The sequence below is a fragment of the Trichosurus vulpecula genome, chromosome 6, assembly GCF_011100635.1.
Source record: "Trichosurus vulpecula isolate mTriVul1 chromosome 6, mTriVul1.pri, whole genome shotgun sequence".
Taxonomy (NCBI): domain Eukaryota; kingdom Metazoa; phylum Chordata; class Mammalia; order Diprotodontia; family Phalangeridae; genus Trichosurus; species Trichosurus vulpecula.
In genome coordinates, this window is record NC_050578.1 from 72,223,416 (window position 1) to 72,247,114 (window position 23,699).

General features: G+C 39.8%; 1 protein-coding gene across 2 annotated transcripts in view; it reads right to left on the minus strand.

Annotated features, from left to right (window-relative positions):
- The window catches only part of WDFY3 (WD repeat and FYVE domain containing 3), a 316,638-nt gene that overhangs the window by 254,961 nt on the left and 37,978 nt on the right, over window positions 1–23,699 (minus strand). Inside the window, exon 2 of one of the 2 annotated variants that reach the window (XM_036763543.1) lies at window positions 1,966–2,175. In XM_036763543.1, the coding sequence (XP_036619438.1) occupies window positions 1,966–2,145 (180 nt within the window). In that variant the 5' untranslated portion in view covers window positions 2,146–2,175. Of the gene's footprint in view, window positions 1–1,965; window positions 2,176–23,699 lie in introns of those variants that run through there. The other variant, XM_036763542.1, reaches the window with a different exon arrangement.

Consider the following 23,699-nt stretch of genomic DNA (forward strand, 5'->3'; position numbering starts at 1 on the left):
GAGCTGATGCAAAGTGAAATGTACGGTCTACAAAGTAGCAACAATATTGTAAGATGATCAGTTGTAAATGACTTAGCTATTCTCAGCAATACAATGATCCAAGACAGCTCTGAAGGACTTATGATGAAAAATGCTATCCATCCCTAGATAGGAAATTGCTGGTGTCTGAATATAGAGTGAAACATACTTTTGTTTACTTTCTTTATTTCTCTTGAGTTTTTTTGTCTATTTTCTTTCATAACATGACTATTATGGATATGTTTTGCATGAATACACATGTATAACCCATATCAAATTGCTTGCCTTCTCAATTGGAGGGGAGGAAGGGAGAGAGTTTGGAACTCAAAGTTTTAAACACAAATGTTAAAAATTGTTTTTACATGTAACTGGGGAAAATAAAATACTAAATTAAAAAAAAATAAGAGAAATGCACATTAAAATAACCCTGAGGTTTGACCCTATAATCAGCAAATCTGTAAAAACAAAAGATGGGAATAATCAACATGGGAAGGGTTGTAGGAAGTCAAGCATACTAGTGCATCCTTGGTAGAGCTATGAACTGGTAAGACCATTTTAGAAAGCAATTTGGAATTATACAAATAAAGTAACTAAAAGGCTCATACCCTTTCATCGAGGATTTCCATTCTTAGGCTTATATCCCAAGAATGACATTGTAAGGAAGAAAGTTCACTATATTGAAAAAGAAGACATGTTGTCCCACTCCTTTGTGTCAGGGGAAGAGGGAGCAGGAAAGGAGAAGGTCCAGAGGTGTGGAATATTGCATTTACTCTCAAATTTTTTCAGACTATTTCTTTTCCCTTCTTCCTTGGCTGTTAATTTTTTTTCCTTTGCTTTTTAAAAAAATATATTTACCATAAGGAAGGGCTCTCTGGGAGGGAAAAAGGATATAATGGGAAAGTTTAGATAATATAACAAGATAAAATCATTTAAAAAAGACTACAACAGAATAAAAGATATTCAGAGTTCTAAAAAATATTAGTGGAACACTTCTAACTGGATGTCCCATAGCCTTCTTATACTCAGTATGTCCAAAACAGAACTCATTTCTCACCCCAAATCATCTTCCCTTCTGAACTTCCCTGGTACCATGGAGGGTACCAACATACCCCCAGAGAGCCAGGTTCCCAGGTATCAGACTTGATTCCTCTCTCATTCTCCCCACACATCCAATCCATCACAAAGTCACCCTCCTTCTGCCACATCTCTTGTACGCAACTAATACTCTCTGCTCCCACAGCCACCACTATAGTCCAAGCCCTCATCACCTCTTACTTGGCCTGCTGAAATAGTAGTCCAACTGGTCTCCCTGCTTCAAGTCTCTCCCTATTACAATCTATTCACCACTCCGCTGTCAGGTATGTCTGAGCATGTCACTGCTCTGCTCAGTGAGCTGCAATTCTCTCTCTTTACTCAAGCATCAAATATAATGTTCTCTGTTTGGCATTTAAAGTTCCTCTTCGCCTGGCCCCTTCCAATATTTTCAGTCTTCCTACTCTGTATTCTCATCCACACATTTTATATTGTAACTATGTGGAGTTATCTAACTGCAGTTCCTCCAACGCAACATTTTCTCCCATCTTTGCCTCAGCACTTGTGTTGTTTAGTTGTTTTTCAGTCCTGACTCTTCATGATAGCTTTTGGGGTTTTCTTTGTAAGGATAGTGGACTGGTTTGCCATTTCCTTCTCCAGCTCCTTTTGCAAATGAGGAAACTGAAGCAAACACGGCGAGTGAAGTGACTTACCCAAGATCATGCAGCTAGAAGTGTCAGAGACCAGATTTGAACTCAGGAAGATGAGTCTTCCTGATTCCAGACCCAGTGCTCTGCACACTATGGCACCCCCTAGCTGCCATGCCTCAGCACTGGTTGCCCCCTACGCCTGGAATGCTCTTCCCCTCTCCACTCAGGTTCTTAGTTTTCTTCACTTTTGGTGTTTTATACTTACCCTATTAAACACAGGTAACATCATATAAAGTTTTTCTTCTTGTTCTTTCTGAGTCATATGCCGAGGAGGATGGCAGAGTTCAGTAAAGAGGCGCCGAAGGTGCATCAGTCCTAAAGCATTGTCCTGTGGGCTGCACTCTTCCTGGCGAGGCCGGCCCATAATCCTCTTCACCATATTCATCTTGGCCAGTTTATAAGTATCACCAGAATCCTGAAAGGACAAGTTAAATAAAATTAAGTTGAAACAAAACCCCCATACCAAAAAAAAAACAAACAAACAAACAAATTAGCTGCAATACATCACAACCATAGTCAAAATGTAAAAAAAAGATTTTCTGCCAATTTTACACAATTTGTCCCACCTAAGTATAGTTGATGATTGCCCTTTTTTATAGTTCAAATGGCCTTTAAATTAGATCAACCAACAAGTGTTAATGAAGAACTGATTAACCTTCTAGAAGTTCAAGTTTCTTTTCCATCAGTAAACAAAATAGAAAAAGCAAAGGCTACTTATAATAAAAATTGCATGAAAGGAGTATTATGGCAAATTATGAACTGAACCTCTAAGAAAACTATACTGCTCAGAGAACTCTTATTGAGTCGCTGTCGACTATGTCAAAAATAAGCCCAGATACAAATTAATCAGAACAATAAAAAAAAACAACAAAGATCTCTAAATGGTTTACAGATATCATGTTAAAAAACCTAAGTGAAACACAGGCCTGTGGACAATATTTTTCACTGTTAGCATGTCTTTCTATTTCTAAGAATAAATGTCTAGAAGAAAAAAAACCCTGACAAATTCATTCAAATCAAGAAAGCTTAAAATTGAATTCTATTAATAAGAACTTGTCTTAGAACTTAGTTTATTTTTAAAAAGCATGCTCAAATAGTAACATCCCATTATGAAGCATTTTCTCAGAATCACAGAATTTTAGAGTTGAAATAGTTTCCAAAAGAAATCTCCACTACAATACACCTGAGAAGTGGCCATCCAAACCTCTCGTGAGGGAAGACTGACAAAGGGGAGCCCCAAACTCCCTTTCCCTGCTGCAGTTCTATTAGAAAGAACTCTTCTCAGGTTTCTCCTCTGGCTCCTGGCTCTCTCTCAGAGAACTCTCAGACTAGCTACAGAACTTCAGATGAGTCAAGGCCAATGGATCTCTTAACCTTTCAAGGCCTTATCAGTAAGATGAGAGGATTAGATTGGGTGACCTAGGAGGTCCTTCCTGGTGATCATTACATCACAGGGACAATCTTTTCTCCTCAAACTTCCTACCTTTCCATTTTCTTTCAACAAAGGGTCTTCCTCGTCTCCTATTTTACCAAGAAAATAGAAAGGCAAACTGTGATGCATTTTTTCTTCTTCCCTATACTATACTTCAAAAGTCTTAATGACATCCCCACTATCTCCTCCTTTGCTCCAGTTTCTGGTGAAGAGACAGCCTTTCTCTTCCCCAAGGTTCACCCCCTCAGAACAGTCCCTTTGCTTCTACAGCCATGTCTAGGCCTCACTCACAGACTTACAAAGTCTTCCTTTGACCCAAGCCTATCACAGTCAAACTCCACCAATATCCTCTTGCCTGTTTTCTTCCTCCAGTGGAGAAGGCTCAGCCTTCACCACCAACTGCCACCCACAGGGCAGGTGAGATAGCCTGGTAGAAGTAGAAAGGCCTCCTGCAGGAGACAGAAGGCAACATGTGCCAGCTCATCTGATTCACCACCACCACCCCAATCTTGACCATCATCAGACTGTGATGGAGCTATCTCAGGAGCCTGAACCCAAGAGCCTTGGAAACAGCAATGCTTCCAGCCCAGTGCCCTTGGCCATCATCCTGAGAAGCCACCCCCAAGAAGATGTAGCCTGGCCATTGTTCCTGCAGGTGCTATAGCCACAGCTACTAATGATGCAGAAAATAAAATTCTTGCCACCAAAGGCCTTGGCACTATCAAATAGCCCAACATCAGAAACTGATATGATTTTATCAGAAGAAATGACATTAAAGAAGAGACATCTACATCTGCTTAGCTACTGCACCCAAGGACAAAGGGACATTTCCATCTAATTTGCAACTGAAACATACTCCCCTATTAGAGTAAGAGCTCTGAGAGAAAAGAGACTCTCTAGCTTTTCTACTGACATCCCCAGCACTTAGCTCAGTGCTTTGCACAAGGTAAGTGCTTAATAAATGCTTTATTTATTCATTAACATATACAGCGGGGAAATCATCTGCATAATTGTTGCTGATGAGATCACCAAGCACAACAGTATAGATGTGAGAGGAAAAAAAAGAGAGCCCAGTACAGAGACACGGGAAAATCCAAGTAATCCAAGTTCAGTGGGCACAACGTGGCCAGAGAACCATCAAAGGACGGTGAGGAGGTGAGCTTAGGCAGACAGGAGGAAAACAAAATGTCACCAAAAACCCAGAGAAGGACTATTCATGAGGAGGTGACTAACAGTGCAAATACTGCAGATATCCAGGACCAAGAAAAGGGCAATAGATTTTATAATTAGTAAATCACTGATAATTTGGAGAGAACGGTTTTAATTAAGTGATGAAGTCAGAAGCCAGAATGCAGAGGGTCTGATGAAAGTGAGAGGGAGAGAAAAGGGAGGCACCAAATCAAGAGCATTTTCTCAAGAAGTGTAGCCAATGAAAGAGAAGAGAGTCAAAGCAAAAAGGGAATCACCACGAAAGATCAGGAAAACATGGGCCTGTTTGTAGGCACAAAGAATGAGCTGCTTGGTAAGCGGAGCCTGAACAGAAGAGACAGAAGAGGGATGACAGTAGGGGAAATATGCTGAAGAAATCAAGGGGATAAAATCAAGAGTACAAGTACAAGAGTACTTGTTAGCTTTGGCCAGAATGAAGGAGGAGATGGCAAGGAAAGTGGTCCAAACGATTTGATGTGAGCAAGAGAAGGAAAGACAAGGGAACCCTCAGTCAATGGCCTTGACTTTTGGGGTGAAATATGGGAAATTGAATGGCTGAGAAGATGGGGTAGGATGCTATGAGACGCTGGAGGGGAGATGAGAAGGTCTAAAAGAGTCACTCAGGGGAATAGGATAAGAAGGAACAGAATAGGGCCAGTTGTGATTAGATAACATAAATATGTAGAGGTCTCAGTGGGCATGATTTTATCATTTCCTCCAGCTCCATTCAGGAGCAAGTGAACAGGAGAGGAGGAAGATCATGAGAGTAACCCAGGGGTGGGGGTTAACAAATGATTGGTAATAGGATAAGGAGACAAGGAACTGGAGAGTAGAGGATAGTGTTGAATTGAGTAGGTTCACCAACAGGTCAAGAAGGGAAAGAGAGGAGAGGACCTGAAAGAATAGAGGGATGGAAGGAATGAAGTTCAGGGTCAAGAAAAAGAACTGTGCAGTCACCAGAGTCTGGAGTTGAGAGTGAAGCTAGTGACTTTGCACAGCCTTGATTCGCTTAAATCCAATTCACTTGCAAGTTATGACATCACCTTCCTGATGTCATGGACCTCTTCAAGAATGAAGTACAAATGACAACATCTATCTAATAATAAAATGTTAATATGGTACTTTTAATCATTTATTTAAATGATCAGCCATGTAATTAGCATCATGAGGTTGTATTACATATCCTTAAGAGATAGGAATCCCCTAAATTAAATAACAAAAGGGTTAAAATAAAAAAATGCTTTAAATTAAGATTACATGTTAAACAATGGTAAATAATTAATACCTCCATACTGCTCATCTAGAAAATCAGAAATAACTAATTAAAGCACAAAAAATATGTAAAATATTATACTAAATAGCTAATAAGTACCCGAAAACTTTTTCTCCCTTTTCTGCCTTGAATTATAGGGAAAAGGAAAAAAGAAAAAACCATATACCCCAGAAAATCTTACAATTATTATTGCAAAACATGAAATAGAATCTCAGTATTTTAATTTTTATTTAAAAAGTCTGAAATACCATATAATGTAACATGGGTGGCAAGGTGGAATAGAGAACAAGGTTGTTCAACCACTACATTGCCCTTTTCACTCTACTAATTCATTACTTCAATCTCTACTTTGCATCTGGTACCCCACTTGGTTTCAATTCCAGGGAACAAGATGCTCCTCCCAGAAAAAGCTTTTCACTTCTAAACTCAGCATTATGCTGCTAACTCAAGCCTTGATTGACATCACTTCCCTCAGCTGTCTCTCTCCTCTAACTGAAGGGCTGGAGAGCTGCATATCAAACTCCTCCCAATGACTTCCTTTATTTTTTTTAATTTAATTTATTTAATATATTTAGTTTTCAGCAATGATTTTCACAAGAGTTTGAATTACAAATTTTCTCCCCATTTCTACCCTCGCACTCACTCCAAAATGGTATATATTCTGGTTATGCCATTCCCCAGTCAGCCCTCCCATCTGTCACCCCACTCCTCTCCCATCCCCCTTTCCCTTCTTCTCTTGTAGGGCAAGATAAATTTCTATGCCCCATTTCCTGTGTATCTTATTTCCTAGTTGCATGCAAAAACTTTTTTCTTTGTTGTTGTTTTTGAATGTCTGTTTTTAAAACTTTGAGTTCCAAATTCTCTCCCCTCTTCCCTCCCCACCCACCCTCCCTAAGAAGGCAAGCAATTCAACATAGGCCACATGCATATCATTATGTAAAACCCTTCCACAATACTCATGTTGTGAAAGATTAACTATGTTTTGCTCCTTCCTAACCTATCCCCCTTTATCCAATTTTCTCCCTTGACCCTGTCCCTTTTCAAAAGTGTTTGTTTCTGATTACCTCCTCCCCCCATCTGCCCTCCCTTCTATCTTCCCCTTTTTTTATCTTCTTTCTCCTTCTTTCCTGTGGGGTAAGATACCCAATTGAGTGTGCATGGTATTCCCTCCTCAGGTCAAATCCAATGAGAGCAAGATTTACTCATTCCTCCTCACCTGCCCCCTCTTCCCTTCCTAGAGAACCACTTTTTCTTTCCACTTTTACACGAGACAATTTACCCCATTCTATCTCTCCCTTTCTCCCTCTCTCAATATATTCCTCTCATCCCTTAATTTGATTTTATTTTTTTAGATATCATCCCTTCATATTCAACTCACCTTGTGCCCTCTGCGTGTGCGTGTGTGTGTGTGTGTGCGTGTGTGTGTATACACATACATACACATATATATATACATACACACATACCTACATATATACATACATAGACACACACATATGTACATATGCATATTCCTTTCAGCTACTATGATATTGAGGTCTCATGAATCATACAGATCATCTTTCCATGTAGGAATGTAAACAAAACAGTTCAACTTTAGTAAGTCCCTTATGATTTCTCTTTCTTGTTTACCTTTTCAGGCTTCTCTTGATTCTTGTGTTTGAAAGTCAAATTTTCTATTCAGCTCTGGTATTTTCACTGAGAAAGCTTGAAAGTCCTCTATTTTATTGAAAATCCATATTTTGCCTTGGAGCATCATACTCAGTTTTGCTGGGTAGGTGATTCTTGGTTTTAATCCTAGCTCCATTGACCTCCGGAATATTGTATTCCAAGCCCTTTGGTCCCTTAATGTGGAAGCTGCCAGATCCTGTATTACCCTGATTGTTTTTCCACAATACTCAAATTGTTTCTTTCTGGCTGCTTGCAATTTTCTCTCCTTGACCTGGGAGCTCTGGAATTTGATGACAATGTTCCTAGGAGTTTTCTTTTTGGGATCTATTTGAGGAGGCAATCTGTGGATTCTTTCAATTTCTATTTTACCCTCTGGCTCTAGATCTAGCAGGGCAGTTCTCCTCAATAGTTTCTTGAAAGATGGTATCTAGGCTCTTTTTTTGATCATGGCTTTCAGGTAATCCAATAATTTTTAAATTATCTCTCCTGGATCTATTTTCTAGGTCAGTGGTTTTTCCAACGAGATATTTGACACTGTCTTCCACTTTTTCATTCCTTTGGTTCTGTTTTATAATATCTTGATTTCTCATAAAGTCACTAGCTTCCACTTGCTCCAATCTCATTTTTAAGGTAGTATTTTTTTCAGTGGTCTTTTGGACCTCCTTTTCCATTTGGCTAATTCTGCCTTTCAAGGCATTCTTCTCCTCATTGGCTTTTTGGAGCTCTTTTGCCATTTGGGTTAGTCTATTTTTTAAAGTGTTGTTTTCTTCAATATTGTTTTCAGTATTTTTTTGGGTCTCCTTTAGCAAGTCATTGACTTGTTTTTCATGGTTTTTTTACATCCTTCTCATTTCTCTTCCCAATTTTTCTTCTACTTCTTTAACTTGCTTTTCCAAATACTTTTTGAGCTCTTCCATGGCCTAAGACCACTTCATGTTTTTCTTGGAGGCTTTTGGTGTAGGTTCTTTGACTTTGTTGACTTCTTTAGGCTGTATGTTTTGGTCTTCATTGTCACCAAAGAAAGATTCCAAAGTCTGAGACTGAATCTCAGTGCGTTTTTGCTGCCTGGCCATGTTCCCAGCCAACTTCACCCTTGAGTTTTTCGTTGGGGTATGACTGCTTGTAGAGCAAAGAGTACTTTGTTCCAAGCTTGAGGGGATGCACTGTTGATTTCAGAGCTATTTCTATACAGCCAGCTCTGCCACACCAGCACTCCTCCTTCCTCAAGAACCACCAACCCGGACCTGATGCAAATCTTAAGTAGGCTCTGCACTCCTGCTCTGATCCGCCACTTAATTCCTCCCACCACATGGGCCTGGGGCCGGAAGTAACTGCAGCTGTAGTTCTGTAGCTGCACCTCCCCTACTGCCCCTGGGGCAGTGGTCGAACCTCGAACTCTGTCCTCCGCAGTTTTTCCCACTAACCTTCTCTGTTGTCTTTGGTGTTTGTGGGTTAAGAAGTCTGGTAACTGCCACAGCTCACTGATTCAGGGAGCCAGGGCCTGTTCCAGCCTGCTGCTGGTCTGGTTGGTCCTGCCGCCGCCCACGCTGAGCTCCACTCCCCTCTGCTCCCTACGAAATAGACCTCATCCAGCGACCATCCAGGCTGCCCTGGGCTAGATCCCTGCTTCCCTCTGCTATTTTGTGAGTTCTGCAGTTCTAGAATTTTTTCAGAGCCATTTTTTATAGTTTTTTGGAGCGACCTGGCGGGGAGCTCACGCAAGTCCCTGCCATCTTGGCTCCGTCCCCGGAAGTCTCCAATGCCTTCCTTTATAAGGGACAGAAACTGGATTCAACTCATTCCATTTGGAATCTGCTGCTCTGCCTAGTTTCACCTGCACTGAACCAAATGTTCCCCTATTAGGTACCCCTTAGTGCCTTGGCCCATTCTTCACTGATTCCTTTTGTGTCTTGTCTCCCACTTTAGATTGTAAGTTCCTACAGGGCAAAGACTTTCTTTTCATTAAGTGTATCTATGGCCCTTCGCACAGTGCCTGGTACACAGTAGGCCCTAAATAAATGTTTACCAGATTGGATTAGATTGCTTAAATGAGATTAACAAGTATGTTGTCATCAGCAATGGCTAGGCTGTGAACTAGACACTGGGGATACAAACACAAAACTAAAGAGTCCCTGCCCTCAAGGAGCTTATAGTCTATTGGAGAGGAGGGTGGGCAAGGGAAAGGACAATGGGTACACACATACATATGACCCTGAATCCCCCCATAAATACATACATATATATGTGTGTGTGTATACACACCTCTTTCTTGTGTATGTATACAGATACACACACACATATACATGCACACATATACCTACATTTACCTTTCTCACTTTCTATATATAAACATATGTATGTGTATATATATATGTATGTATATATATATAGCGTGTGTATACATATATACAAATATATACATACATACATACCTCTGCATACAGATATCTTTCTATACATACACACATATATACCATACCTTTAATATACATACGTAGTTATATGAATTGGTAATTAATTTATGAAATTATGAAATAAGGGCAGGCACACCCAGTTCTTTGGACACCTGGCAGGAGAGACTACGATGGCAGCAGGAAATACAATGGCAATCACACTTTGACAGGCAGAGAGGATATGCAGGCACACAGCACAAAAGTACAGGAGATAAATGGCTAAAGGGGTACAGAGGTGTGGGGACAGAGGATGGAATGGCAGAGAAAGTCAGGCAGTGGTAGGGAGGAGGCATTTGGGGTGAGGGGGAGATTGAGAATATCATTCCTGTAACCATGGATTGGTGATGAAAGTACTTGGCAGCGTGGACCCTTAGGAGATGGAAAAGGGGGGGGAGGTGTTGCAGGAGCTTGAGGTTTCATTTTATGCATTGGGGGGGAACAGACAAACTCCTACTTGTGCCACCTCAAAGTAAGTTCATTAATATATCCAAATCATTTCAAAGTTGTCAGTAAAACTTTAAAGTTAACATGTGCACATCATGTCAAAATTATCAGCACCATTTGGTGATCTGCTAGTCTTCTGGAACATGTCTAAATTTTATATCATAGGACCAAAAGGCCCAACGGCAAAATCTAGACGGCTTCTGCTGATTCTGTACACGTTACCAGCATGTGATTTTTAGTTAGTATATAATACAATTAGTAAATAATGCCCCTTTGATCTTTAGGAAAGTTTGTACATGACCCTGCTAAGGAGGAGGCATGACAGAGAATCAAAAAAATATAAATAATAATCTCTCTCTCACACACACACACACACACACACACACACACACACACACACACATATATACACACACACAAAGAATGGCAGAGAATCTATGTATTTACAGGAAAAATTAATATAAGACCTCATTTTTAATGGGCCTCATTTAATTGGTGCAGAGTTCCTGCTGAGGAACTTTCTCTACCATCACAGATCAGCACCTTCTCTGTAACTTAGTCTTAGACTGTCTTTTGCTCAGTATAACATAACCAATATACATCAGAGTGGCCCAGCTTCACAGGGTCAATATGTGTCACAGTTGGGAACTGGAATTAAATTTTCTGAACTCAAGTCATCACTCTATCCACTACACCAACACTGACTCTGAAGACGTAGCTATGAAGAATATGATTACTTCTTTCAGACTTAGATTAATCTGACAGTGATAAATGAGAATGAAACTAAGGATCTGAAGAGAAGGTTAAAAAAATTTCATATGAAAAACTATTGGTGATTAGTGAATGGGAATGTTCAAGAGCATACCAGCATTGCACAGCACATTTAATAAAGCTGACCATGGGCCAAGGCTTGAATGGAACCGTTGCAAATTAATGAATAGTAAATAAAATGTTAGCAAGGAGATTACAAAATATATTTTTAAAAGTTTTACTTTGTTTAGGTGGAACTGACCAGAGTTAACCAGAAATGCAAGAAATATTAAGGGGTAGGAAAAATATACATGCAGAAAATCTTTTTGTTAATTAGTAAAATTCAACTTTTGGTTTAGTATTCTTTAGTTGAAAGGTTGTAGAGCAGCCCAGTTGTCCCACAGACCAGCAAATATCTGCAAAAAGCAATGATAAAATAAACTAAAGAGGAACAAAATAAAATTCCTCCATCCAACCCAGTGGCAAAAAACAAAATAAAATAAAAGGATGAAGAGAAGCCTGTAGAGGCTAGAAGAGACATTGCCCAACGCAACCAGAGAAAGCACTGGCAAAACTTCTGGGAAAGGGATCAGACCAAGAAAGCCAACACAAGCCATGAAATCTTCCAGCACTGAGAGAGGGATCATGCCAATGAAGAGCTCTGGTAAACAGCTCTGAAGTCAGCTAACACTCTGAACAAGCAGGCTCCCAAGGGTATCGAATGCCATCACAAGCATTGGTAATAGGGACCTGACTGCAAATCCCAACCTTGCCTTGTCAAAACAAGCAAGCTCTAGAAGCTGCCCCTGTATGTCACCAAGAGGTGGCCCAGCTGTGAATGGCAGGGGGAAGACTAGCTGCCCACCTTTCAAAGCCCATGGTGCCCATGGCAGAAGACTTTATAAGAAGCTAGAGAGAACAGCCATCACTGATATCCAATGGGGAACTAACAAAGGACAGAGTCAAGTCCCAATAGAGAATTGTGCAAAGATAAAGTGTAGACAGCCCTAGCCAGCACCCAAAGGGGACCACCATGAACAATAGACAGAAGACAGGAACTGACAAAGACAGTGCAAAGTCAGAAAATCTCTGTCTTCTAGGGGCCAAAGGAAGTTAAGACAAACAAAAGAAAAGGACTGTTGTTCTGCTTTAAGATGAGAAAGAAAAGGGAGAGAAAAGAAATATTCTAACGCAAAAACAAGGAAGAAGGGGAGAAAAGGGAGAGAAAAGGAATATTCTAAGGCAAAAATGAGGAAGGGGAAGGAACTGGCTTCTAATGATTAAGTTGCTTCAGTATACAAACAAGGAGGTAGAAGATGGGAGAGCGAACATTCTCACTCTTATCTGAACTGGGCACAAACACATGAAGATATTGGTATACAAATACCTTAAATAAGAAAAAAAAGAGGGCAGGGAGTGAGTAGGCAGGGTTAAAAGGGAAAGTGATAACAGAAAAGAACAGACCGTTTCAATAGTAACATTTTACTGGTGTTGTTATATGGTAGTAAGATGTAGTCCATTGTTGCCTCTCAAGAAGTAAAAATGATTAATTACCACACAGAGGGCCATGGAAAGGGAGGAGAATGTATACATATATAAACAAGGGACTCTGAAGAACAGGATGTCAAGAAGGAACGGTATAGTGGAGGAAGTTCTCAAAAAGGGCAGCAGACTTCCAGTTCACATACTCATTAAGAAGGCAGACTAGACATTTTCTTCAATTCCCCAAACCTCTCCAAAACATATATTATGAGCCAAAGATAAAGTAACTTCAGCTGTTTCCATGGTCTAGGATACCAACAACCCAAAAGGTTTAAAAAAACAAAAACAAAAATCCAAACCCCAGAAAATGATGCACACTGACCGAGCTCACTTGGCACACCTCCCTGACCTCCCACACTACCTGCAGCAAGGTTGTACTAGCAGACCCAAGGACTTAATACAGGCTTCCATCAAAAGCCTGTGCCATACTCTACTCCCTCCCACCTCCTTTTTTCCAGTATCCCGGAGCCCCCAGTTCCAGGCTGTGAAAGTTTGCTCAGGTTTCAATAGCAGGCCTGCCCACAGTCTTTCAGGATCAAAAGCCAGAAGCACCAGCCCCCTTAAAACTCTGAACTGCCAGTGTGGGGAAAAGTATACTCTGAACTAGTGATGCTAGACCACAGAACTGAGGAACAGAGGGAATGGGACAGGTCACCAGAACAAGGAACCCTGCATTTGAGGGGTTGTGCAGCATTCCACCAATACCGAGGGAAAGAGCATAGTACTCAGCTAAGGCCACTTCTTACCACCCAAAAGTCACCTGGGGCAGAGAGCTAAGCTGGTGAACTGTGAATTACCCAGTGTGGGAGGAGGTTGAGACATTTTGAGATCCAGACCCTAGAGAAACCACAATCACAGAGAAGGGGATCAGACAGTAAGTAATAAGGAAAATAATGGGGGGAATAGACTGAAAGTACCAAAGATCTCAGGAAGAAGAAATCTCAAAGACCTTGAACATAAACAGATAAATCAACAGGAAAGACAGGAACAACAGAAGGAAATGTGGCCTTCATATCTAGTAAATGAGTTTGGGTATCTGAACACACATACACACACACACACACACACACACACACACACACACACACACACACACATATATGCACTCGTTATGTAAGCAAAATACACAGATCTTGAAGACAGGGTGAGTAGACACAACCTAAGAATCATAGGTCTCCTGGAAGAACATGACAGGACAAAAAACCTTAACATCAAAATAAAGGAAATAATAGAAGAAAACTACCCAGAACTTCTGAACACAGAATATGCAATAATAATTAAACAAAGTCACGGATCATCTCCAGAAAAAAAGAAAAACAAAAAACCAAGGCTGCAAACTCCAAAACATATAGTGGTTAATTTTAACAATTTAATTCAGAAACAAGCCGAGCAAACCATTGGGAGAAAGTCCTCCAAATACAAAGGGAAGGACATTTGAATAACCCCAGACTAATCTGTATCCACTAGAAAAAGGAGGAGGGAATGGTATGATGTGTTCCAAAGAATACTGGAGCTCAAGACACAGCCCAGGGTGACCTTTCCTGCAAATCTGAGCCTCCCCATACAGGACAAAAGATGATGTTCAATAATAAACAAGTTTCAAACATTTTTGTTTAAAAACAACAGCAGCACTGAGAAGATTGTTTCCTGAACACCCCTAACAACGGAATTGCAGGAGGTGTAAATAAATGCACACAGCAAAAGCACCAGATTGACAACATAAGACCCATAAGAGATTTCCTTCTCACTGTATACAAGTAGTCAGGAGTGAAGGCAGAAATCTGTTGTACAACTGAAGAGGCAAACAGCGGGGGCATTGTGGCCAGAAGCTTACCTACCCATTCCCCCTACAGGTGAATGCTTCTTTTGTGGGACTACATTATAACATGAGAGGAAACATAAAAGAGGGAGGAAAACAGAGGGATAGAGAAGTAAGGGACACACTCCAGTCCAAACAAGGTTTAGCAATGAGAGGAAGGTGATGTCTGTGGTCTCAGAAGAGCCCACAAGGGAGCAGAAGATTGAAAAGGGGAAGGAAAGAATGAGGCCTTACTCTGGAGGTGAGAGGGAGTTCCATTGATGAGGGGGTAAAGGGAGGTGAGAATTTCACACACAGGAAAAGGGGAAGCTGTGGGATAAACCCTACAAGGCAGTGTGGCAGAAAGGGTCTAGAAAGCACAGTCTAGAATTGATACCTTGAAAATTTGACTGTATATTGAGAAAAGAAGAGAGACAAGATGATTATAGGGTTCATGAAATTGAAGAATGAGGGTCTAGAGTGACTAGAAAGAGAAAATGGATAATGCAGAGTTAAATTCTTTCTAAAAAGGAGCACAAAAAATGAAATAAAAAAATTAATTAACAGGACCAAATAAAGGAAAGGGGAAACATCTACTTGACTGAAAGGAAAAAAGAGGGTGGAGGAATATATAATTAGATAAAAGCACAGATGAACTAATGAACAAAATCCTAAAGGCAAAAGAGTACCAAACAAGGGGGTGGGAGTGAGGTTTGGGGAAGAAAACCAAATAGGGTCACCATAAGAAAAAAAGATTAAAGTAACTGAAGGAACATTATACTCTGTTCATAGCAGAAGAGGTAAAAATCATAACCAAAAATAATCATTTTAGAGACACATGGAGAAAAAATGTAAACCTAAGCCTTATAAATTTAAATGTGATTAAATAATCCAAAAAAAAAAAGAAAAAGAATGATGAGATTGATAAGAAAACAAACCATGCAATCTCTTGTTTACAAGGAACACATTTTTAAAAAGCAAAAGTGATAAAAAAAAATTGAGGGGATAGAAAATTTTACAATGCATTATGTGAAATTTTTAAAAAGCAGGAGTTGACATCATGCTATCATACAAAGCAAAAAACAAAGGTTCAAAAAAGGAAAAGGGCTAAACAAGGAAACTATATTATGCTGAAAGGAACTACAGACCACAAACCACTATCAATTATAAATCTATAAGTTCCAAATGTCTTAGCATCCAAATTCATACAGTAACACAATACTGACAGGAGATTTCAATATCCCACTATTAGTTGTGGAAAAATTTATCAGAAAGATAAACAAAAGGGAAAATGTGAGACTTTATCCAAGCCTTGAAAAAAATCAAAGAAGCTAGGAGACAGAGATGAGGAGAGAGTTAGGAAGTGAGGGGCAGCCAGTGAAAATGCTGGGAGTAGGAAAATGGAGTGTCTTATGAGGAATATCAAGGAGGCCAGTGTTAGTGCATCGAAGAATACATCGACAGGAGTAAGGTGCAAGAAAAGGAAGAGGACAGGTTATGAAGGGCTTTAAAAGAGAAGTAAAGAATTTTTTTATTTAATCCTCAGGTTAACAGGGGTTTATTGAAGGGGTAGAAGGGAGATGTGGTCAGACCTGTACTTGTACTCCAACAAGATCAATTTAACAGCTGACTGGAGGATGGACTGAAGGAGTGAGAGACCTGAGGCAGAGACCAAGCAGCACTACACGGCAATAGTAGTGATAAGGGCTTGACACCAGGTTGGTGGCAGTGACAGGAGATATTGAGAAGGAAGAAACAACAGGATGTAACAATAAACTGGATGGTGTCCTGCAAGCCTGGATGACTAGGAAGATGATGGAGCATTTGACAATAACAGGGAAGTTAGGAAAATGGGAGGTTTTGTGGGGAAAATAAGTTCAGTTTTGGAGATGGTGAGTTTAAGCTATCTATGAAACATCTAGTTTGAGATGTCCAATTGGCAGTTGGAAAGTCAAGACTGGAGGTCAGGAGAAGGGTCAGAGCTGCTCAAGGAGATCTGGAAGTTATATGCATAGAGATGGTGACTGAATTCATGGGAATCAATGAGATCCCTAGGTAAACAGTACAGAAGAAGAGGGTCCAGGACAAAGTGCTGGGGTATACTTATAGTGAGAGAGCATGACTTGCTCTCTAAGATCCTGAAAAGATCTGACTGAAAAGGAATGGTCATGAAAGGAGCAGTGTCATGAAAGCTTAGAGAGAAGAGAGGATGAAGGAGGGGTTATGTTATGGATCTATCTCCTAACAGTTCTTAAGAAAGCACTATTACTCAGAATCTACCTGGTTTTGTGCCATTAGAACTAGTGAATATTTATAAGGATCAAGGAGCTACATCTTTCTATTGCTATCAATGTATGCATTTTCTCTCTGGATTTCTAAATCTGTCAACAACTAAAAAATATAAATATTGTATCTGGATTCCACCTTCATTACAAAAATACACTTAGAATGAAACCAAGTTCCTTACACACAAACCTGCAGACAAGCAAGGAAGTTACTAATGCAAAACAACTATTTATTCCTTGATTTCTCCTCCCTAGAAGGTAACATATAACCTCAAAAATACATTATTCATAATATCCCACTGTGAATGCTAAAAGCATTAGTTCCTAGATAAATGTGCTTTTATGAAATGGGTTGTTAAAACCTTTCAGCAGTTTGTAGAAAATTCTCCAATAAGCATGACAGAAATGAAAAAAGTCAAAACAGTGGTCACAGCAGCAAAAGGAAACCATCTCAAAAGAGAGTAATAAAAATTCAAGTAATTAGACCTCAATATAAATTATTCAGGAAAGTAGAAGAGGGAGAAAGGGAAAATGAAAGAGGAAAACAATGTTTTTATCACTACATATACTTAGCCCAATTCTCAAAAGAATTTTTGTCTACCAATGTTTAAAAAAGGGAAACTTTACTGTTATGTGTCTCTCCATCTGTAAAAACAGGGAATTGTATTATATAAACACTAAAATCCCTCCTAGCTCTAACAGTCTATGATCAATAACCCTGCTAACATCATTGGGATGAGTGACTAAGATAAAAAAGGTGAGTTAAAATACCTCACCTTCAAGCACAGTTTGGAAATCTATTCAAGAAACTCCCTTTAGGATTTCTACTAACACACTCGCATATATAAACACTCCTTTCTTACCCATGAGTTAAGAAAGCTTCTCTATGTGTATCATTAGGAGAAATGCATCTATAAAACTTTTATTTGCTTGGCATTACTTCTAGTTTATTTCTGAAATGGCTCTATCCTAAACAAGAAACTCCACCAAGGCTCTGTAAGAGTAGACTTCTTCCTCAAGCAAAGCTATGGCCAACAAAAGGCCAAAAAGCCTAAAGATCAAAAAGAAAAAATAAGATAAAACCATACTTCTCCACCAGTCAAAAGCCAAGAAGTGCAAACAAAAAATTGAAAACACTGAACAGATAGAGCCCAAAAGTAATGTGAAAAATTAAGATGGACAATTAAATTATGTTGCCTTCAAGTACAGAACGGCTTCATGCATTATACTGTGTTGCTTCTCATTTCCCGAGAGAACCCAAACAAGCATGCACGGCTTATGGGATGGGAGTACACAAAGACCACAACTTTTCACCCTTACTTAGCTATGGTATTTGGATTTTTGTAGGTATCAATGAATAAAAAACGTACAAATGACCAATGACTTCTAAGGTCTCTTCCACTTTTATATCAATGACTAGTGAATTGTGTGAATTAGGCTATTTCAAAACAATTTTACAATGGAGAAGGGTTTCAAAAGTAGAAGAAACTATGTACAAACAAGCTATGGACAAGACAAACTGGAAATACTCAACAGAAGGAAGATACTAGAATTAAGGGAATCAAGAAAGGTATATTATAGAGAAGGCAGGATTTTAGCTGAGACTTGAAGGGAAGACAGGAGACACAGATGAGGAAGGAGAGCATTCCTGGCATGGAGGAAAGACAATGAAAATGCAGAAAAATCAGGAGATGGAGTATCTTATTCAAAGAATAGTAAGAAGGCCAGTGTCACTGGATTAAAGAATACATATTGAGGCAGTAAGGTAATAGAAAATGGAGGAGGGGAGTGTGTGGGGGTGTTATGAAGGGCTTTGAACACCAGTTGATTTTATATTTGATACTGAAGGTGATAGAGAACCACAGGAGGGGTGTGTGTGTGTGTGTGCGCACGCGCGCGCACACAAGAGACATGGTCAGATCTGTGCTTTAGGAAGATCACTTTGACAGCTGAGTGGAGTATGAACTGAAATAGGGAGAAATTTGTGGTGGAGAAAAGCCAGCAAGATACTGCAATATTCCAGATGTGAGGTAATAAGGGCCCATACTAGTTAAGTTGCACTGTTGGAAGAGAGAAGGGGGCAAATAAAAGATGTTTGTCACAACAATGGAAATGACAAGACTTGGCAAGATTGGATATGGAGAGGTGGGGTGTAAAACAGAATGAGGCATTGAGAATGACACCTAGGTTGTGAGCCTAGGTGACTGGGAGGAAGGCATTACCCTCAAAAATAAAGTCAAGATAATATAGTCAACAATAAAGTCAAATATAAAGGTTTGGGAGGAAAGATAATGGCTTCAGTTTTGAACATACTGAGTTTAAGATGTTTGTAAATGTCTAATAGGCATTTGGAGATGGGAACAAATCTCAAGGTCAATAGAAAGGTTAGGGCTAGATAAGAAGATATGAAGATCATCATCATGGAGATGACAACTGAATCCAGAGGAGCTGATGAAATCACCAAGTGGAATAGTATACAAAGGGAGAAGAGAAGAGGGTCCAAGACTGAGCCCCATGGAACACCCATGGTTATTGAGTGTGACTTGGATGAAGATCCAGCAATGGAGACTGAGATTGACAGAAGAAAAACCAGGATAATTTTGACATGAAAACCAAGAGAAAAAAGGAATACCATGGAGAAGATGGTGATCAACAATATCAAAGGCTGCAGAAAAGCCAAAGGGATGGAGGACTAAGAAAAAGCCACTAGACTTAATTAAGAGACCTTTGGTAATTTTAGAAAAAGCAGTTTCAGTTGAATGATAATGAGTGGGATTGTGAAAACCTCTCATGAAATCATGAAATTTAAATCTCAACCTTTCTGTAAATTGAATGGGATCAGCATGGCTCAGGGCTTCTGATTGACGGCTAGGTCTAAGTCTCAAGTTACTGAGAAATCATCTGACTTATAAGAATCCAGAACTTAGAGTAGCTGGACCCACTTCTTCCCCACCACCACCTCAGCACGAGCCTTGCCAAATAAGGAAAAAGATGTTTTTCACTTCCTTGTTCCTGGGTTAGATTTCTCGTGAGATTGTGAGCCTGAAATCTACCAATGAGGGTGAAGGTCAGTGGTGGGAGGAGGATGGAACCACTAAGGTATACAGTCATGCTTCACTTCCTGTACTGTGCCTCTCCTACTAGCTTGCTGCTGGTAGTGATGATGCCCTTTCTCGCGAGATCATAATAAAGATCTGTTTCTACCAGGAAAAACCTCTTTTTTTTTTATTAAATACTGGGTGGTCTCACCCCACACAATAATGTCAGAAGCCAGAGTGTAGAGAGTTAGGAAGAGAAAGAGGGGAAAGAAAGTGGAACTATAGATGGCTTTCTCAAGGAGTTCGGGCAACAAAAGGAGGAGAAATATGGGACAACGGGTGGAAGGGATGGATCAAATGAGGATCTTATTTTACATATGGGGGAGATATGGACAAGTTTATAGGCAGGAGGGCAAGGAAGGATCAAAAATAAGTGAGTGAATGGGGATAACAGAGGAATAAGAGAAGACAGGATGGAATGGGATTGTTATGAACGTAGAAAGAGCTTGCCTTGGCAAGAAAGAGCAACTTCTTCCTATGAAACAAGTGCAAAATAAGAAATAGTAGAAAAAGGCACCTGAGAGATGGAAGTTGAGGAAAGGAATAAGAAACTTTCAAAAAATGGCCTCAGCTTCAGTGAAATGAGGCCAGGTTCTCAGCTGGTTGACTGGAGGTCATGCTGACGATAAAAACAGGTTTTGGGGTTGCAAGGAAGAGGGAGAGGTGGAATGACAACAATTTGTGATCAGATAAGGGAGTTTCAGCATTTATAAACATAGAGCTGGAGATCTGTGGGTCAATGATAAGATCAAGATTTTTGTGTGTGCCTGAGGTGGGGTGGAGGAGTAGGTTGTGAGAAATAAGTTGAAGAACTGGGAGGTTAGGGTCTTGTCTTTGAGGAAGTATCAAAATTTATGTTGAAGCCCCCTGGTATGAGGGTAGGAGTTAGAGAGAAAAGACTATGAGTCAGGTACTGAATTCACTGAGGAAAAGAAGGGGAGTGTCTTAGAAGTCTATAGACTACAGTCACCAGAACTTTAATTGGCTGGTAAATATGGATTGAGTGAATCTCGAAGGAGGAAAGGTTACTGAGTGAAGTGGTGAAGGGAGAGAGGTGAAGAGAGAGGGAGAGGGAACAAGAGCAAGAGCAAGTGCCAGCCTGGAACAGGCAATAGGAGAGCAAAAAGTATTCCAGTTCCCAACCACAACCAGTGAGTCAGGAGGACTGTAAATGTGCAACCAATGCTGGAAGGGTGGCCAGGGGGACTGTGTTATCAGGAGGTAGCCAGGTCTCAGTTCGAAGGAGAAGATGAAAGGAGTGGGAACAGAAAAGATTATAGTTGTTTTCCATAATGGTTAAATCAAATTGACAGCTCCGCCAACAGTACATTAGTGTCTAGCCTCCAAGACCCCCTCCAATAATTATCTTTTGTCATCCTACCAATCTGACTGGTATAAGGTGGAAATTCAAGAGTTTTGATTCTCACTTTTCTTAAGAAAGTTGGACAATGTTTTTTCAAATGGATGGTTAGTTTGTAATTCTTCATTTGAGAACTGCCTGTTAATACCCTTTGACTGCCTTATTTAATGAAATCAAATCTTTATATGTGATATAACGACTATTAGCAGAGAAATAGACTCTGCAAATTTTTTCCAGATTGTTTTCCTTCTGATTCTAACTATATTATCTTCCTCTGTGATTAGCTCCAATTTATCCTGTGTAAATCTTGTTTGCACATAGTTGTGTTCATGGTGTCTCCTCCACTAGAATGTGAGTTCCTTGAGGGCAGGGACTGTTTTTTGCATTTCTCTGTATCCCTAGCACACAGCACAATGCCTGGCACATGGCTAGCATTTAATAAATGCTTGTTGACTTAATGTGACTTTATGTGTTCAGAAGATTTTTAATTTTATATGATTAAAATTGTTTATGTTATATTTTATGATCATATTTATCCCTTATTTAGGTAAAAATTCTCCCCCTTGCCACAGTTATGAAAAATCTCTTTTCTTTGACCTCCTTTATGATATAACTCTTTATCTTTCAATCATGTATCCATTTGGAGTTTATTGTGGGAAATGACTTAAGTTATTATTCTAAACCTCATTTCTGTAAGACTACTTTGCACGCTTCCCAGCAATTATTATCAAATAGGACAGGAGTCCTAATCCTAGTATTTAGTGTCTCTGGGTTTATCAAACACTATGACACTCTGCTTGATTGCTTTTCCATCTTGTTTACCTAATCGGTTCTACTTTTTTAACCAGTATCAAAACATGTTGAAAATCATTGTTTTGGAATATAATTTGAGATTTAGGACTTCTAGGACCTATCAGTCAAGGCAGACAGTGAATGAACACTTATTAAATTCTTGCTATGTCTAGATACCATTCTAAGTGCTAAGAACAACAACAAAAAAAGGGCAAAAAACAGTCCCTGCCCTGAGGGAGCAAATATTCTAATGGGGAGGACGACCTGATTCTGATATGATGTATACAGAGTAGATAGAAGGGAAGACATAGGATAAGACATAGGGAAGAAAGGATAGACAGGAAAGGGGAAGGCATTAGTGTCTGGGGCAATAGGGAAAGGCCATTTGCAGAAGGAATGATTTGAGTGGAGCCTAGAAGGAAGCCAGGGAAGTCAAGAAACAGAAACAGAAGTTAAGGGAAGAGTATGCCATGGATGGGAGAGAGAAGATACAAAGGTACTGCAAGGGAGATGGAATGGACTCTGATGTTCAAAGAACTGGAAATAGGCCAGTGTAGCTAAACTGTAGAATATAAGGTGGGGAGTAAATTGTAAGAAGACTTGAAAGACAGGAAAAAGTCAGATTATAAAGAATTTTAAATACCAAGTAAAGGACTTTACGTTTGATGATGTGGGTGAAAGGGAGCCACTTGAGTTCAGGGTACAGGCAAATGACATGGGCAGACCTACACTTTAGAAAAACTACTATGGCAGCTCAACAGAGGAAAGATCAGAATAAACAGAGACATGAATCAAAGAGACCAGTTAGCAAACCACTGAAGTAACAGAAGAAAGCTGATGCAGGGCTAGACTACACTTGTTGCTATTTGAGTGGAGGGAAGGAAACATATCTAGGAGATAGAGTAAAGACAGAAATGACAGATTTGGCAGTGTACTGGATAAATGAGGCAAGAGCTGAGAGTAGAGGATGACACCAAAGTTTCAAATTTGGATGACAGGGACAATGTAAGTACTCTAGAAGACAATAAAAGAAATTCTTAAGGGGGGTAAGATTTGGTTGGAAACATAAGGAGTTCTATTTTGGACGTGTTGATTTTGAGATGTCTATACCTTTACAATGTCCAAAAGGCAGCTGGAAATGTCAGACTGAAACTCAGCATAGAGTTGGGTCAGAGATCTGCAAAAAGTTGATAATTGAACCATGAGAGCTGAGTCAAGCTGAGATAATTTAATGCAAAAAAAAAAACAAAACACAGGACATAATTTTGAGGAACACTCATGGTTAGAGGTCATGACAGAGACAAGGAACCAGCAAAAAGATGAAGAAAGAGTAGTAAAACAGATAGAAAGAGAAGCAGGAGACAAATACATCCAAAAAACTAGACAAGGAAAGGGTATGAGAGGGTGATCAGTCGTATCAAATATTGCAGAGGTCAAGAAGGATGAAGGCTGAGAAAAGGCATTAAATTTCACAATTAGTGGATCACTGCTAACTTTGGAAAGGGCAAGTACAGCTGAATGATGAGGTCAGAAGCCAGACTGCAGAGGATGTAAAATCAAGTGAGACAAGTGAAGTAGATAGCTTTCTCAAGGAGTTTAGTTATGAAAAGAGGAGAGGTACAGGACAACAGCTGGCAAAGGTGACTGGATGAAGTGAGAGATTTTTTAAGGATGGGCTTGTTTACAGGCAGGAAGGAAAGAAAAGTCAGTAGATAGGTTATTGAGGGGGACTGGGAGAGAGTCATGGGGGCAATTTACTAGAGAAGTTAGGAATGGAGGGGATCAAGGATTCCCAGGTAGAAAGGATTACTTTAGCAAAGAAAAGAAGGTCC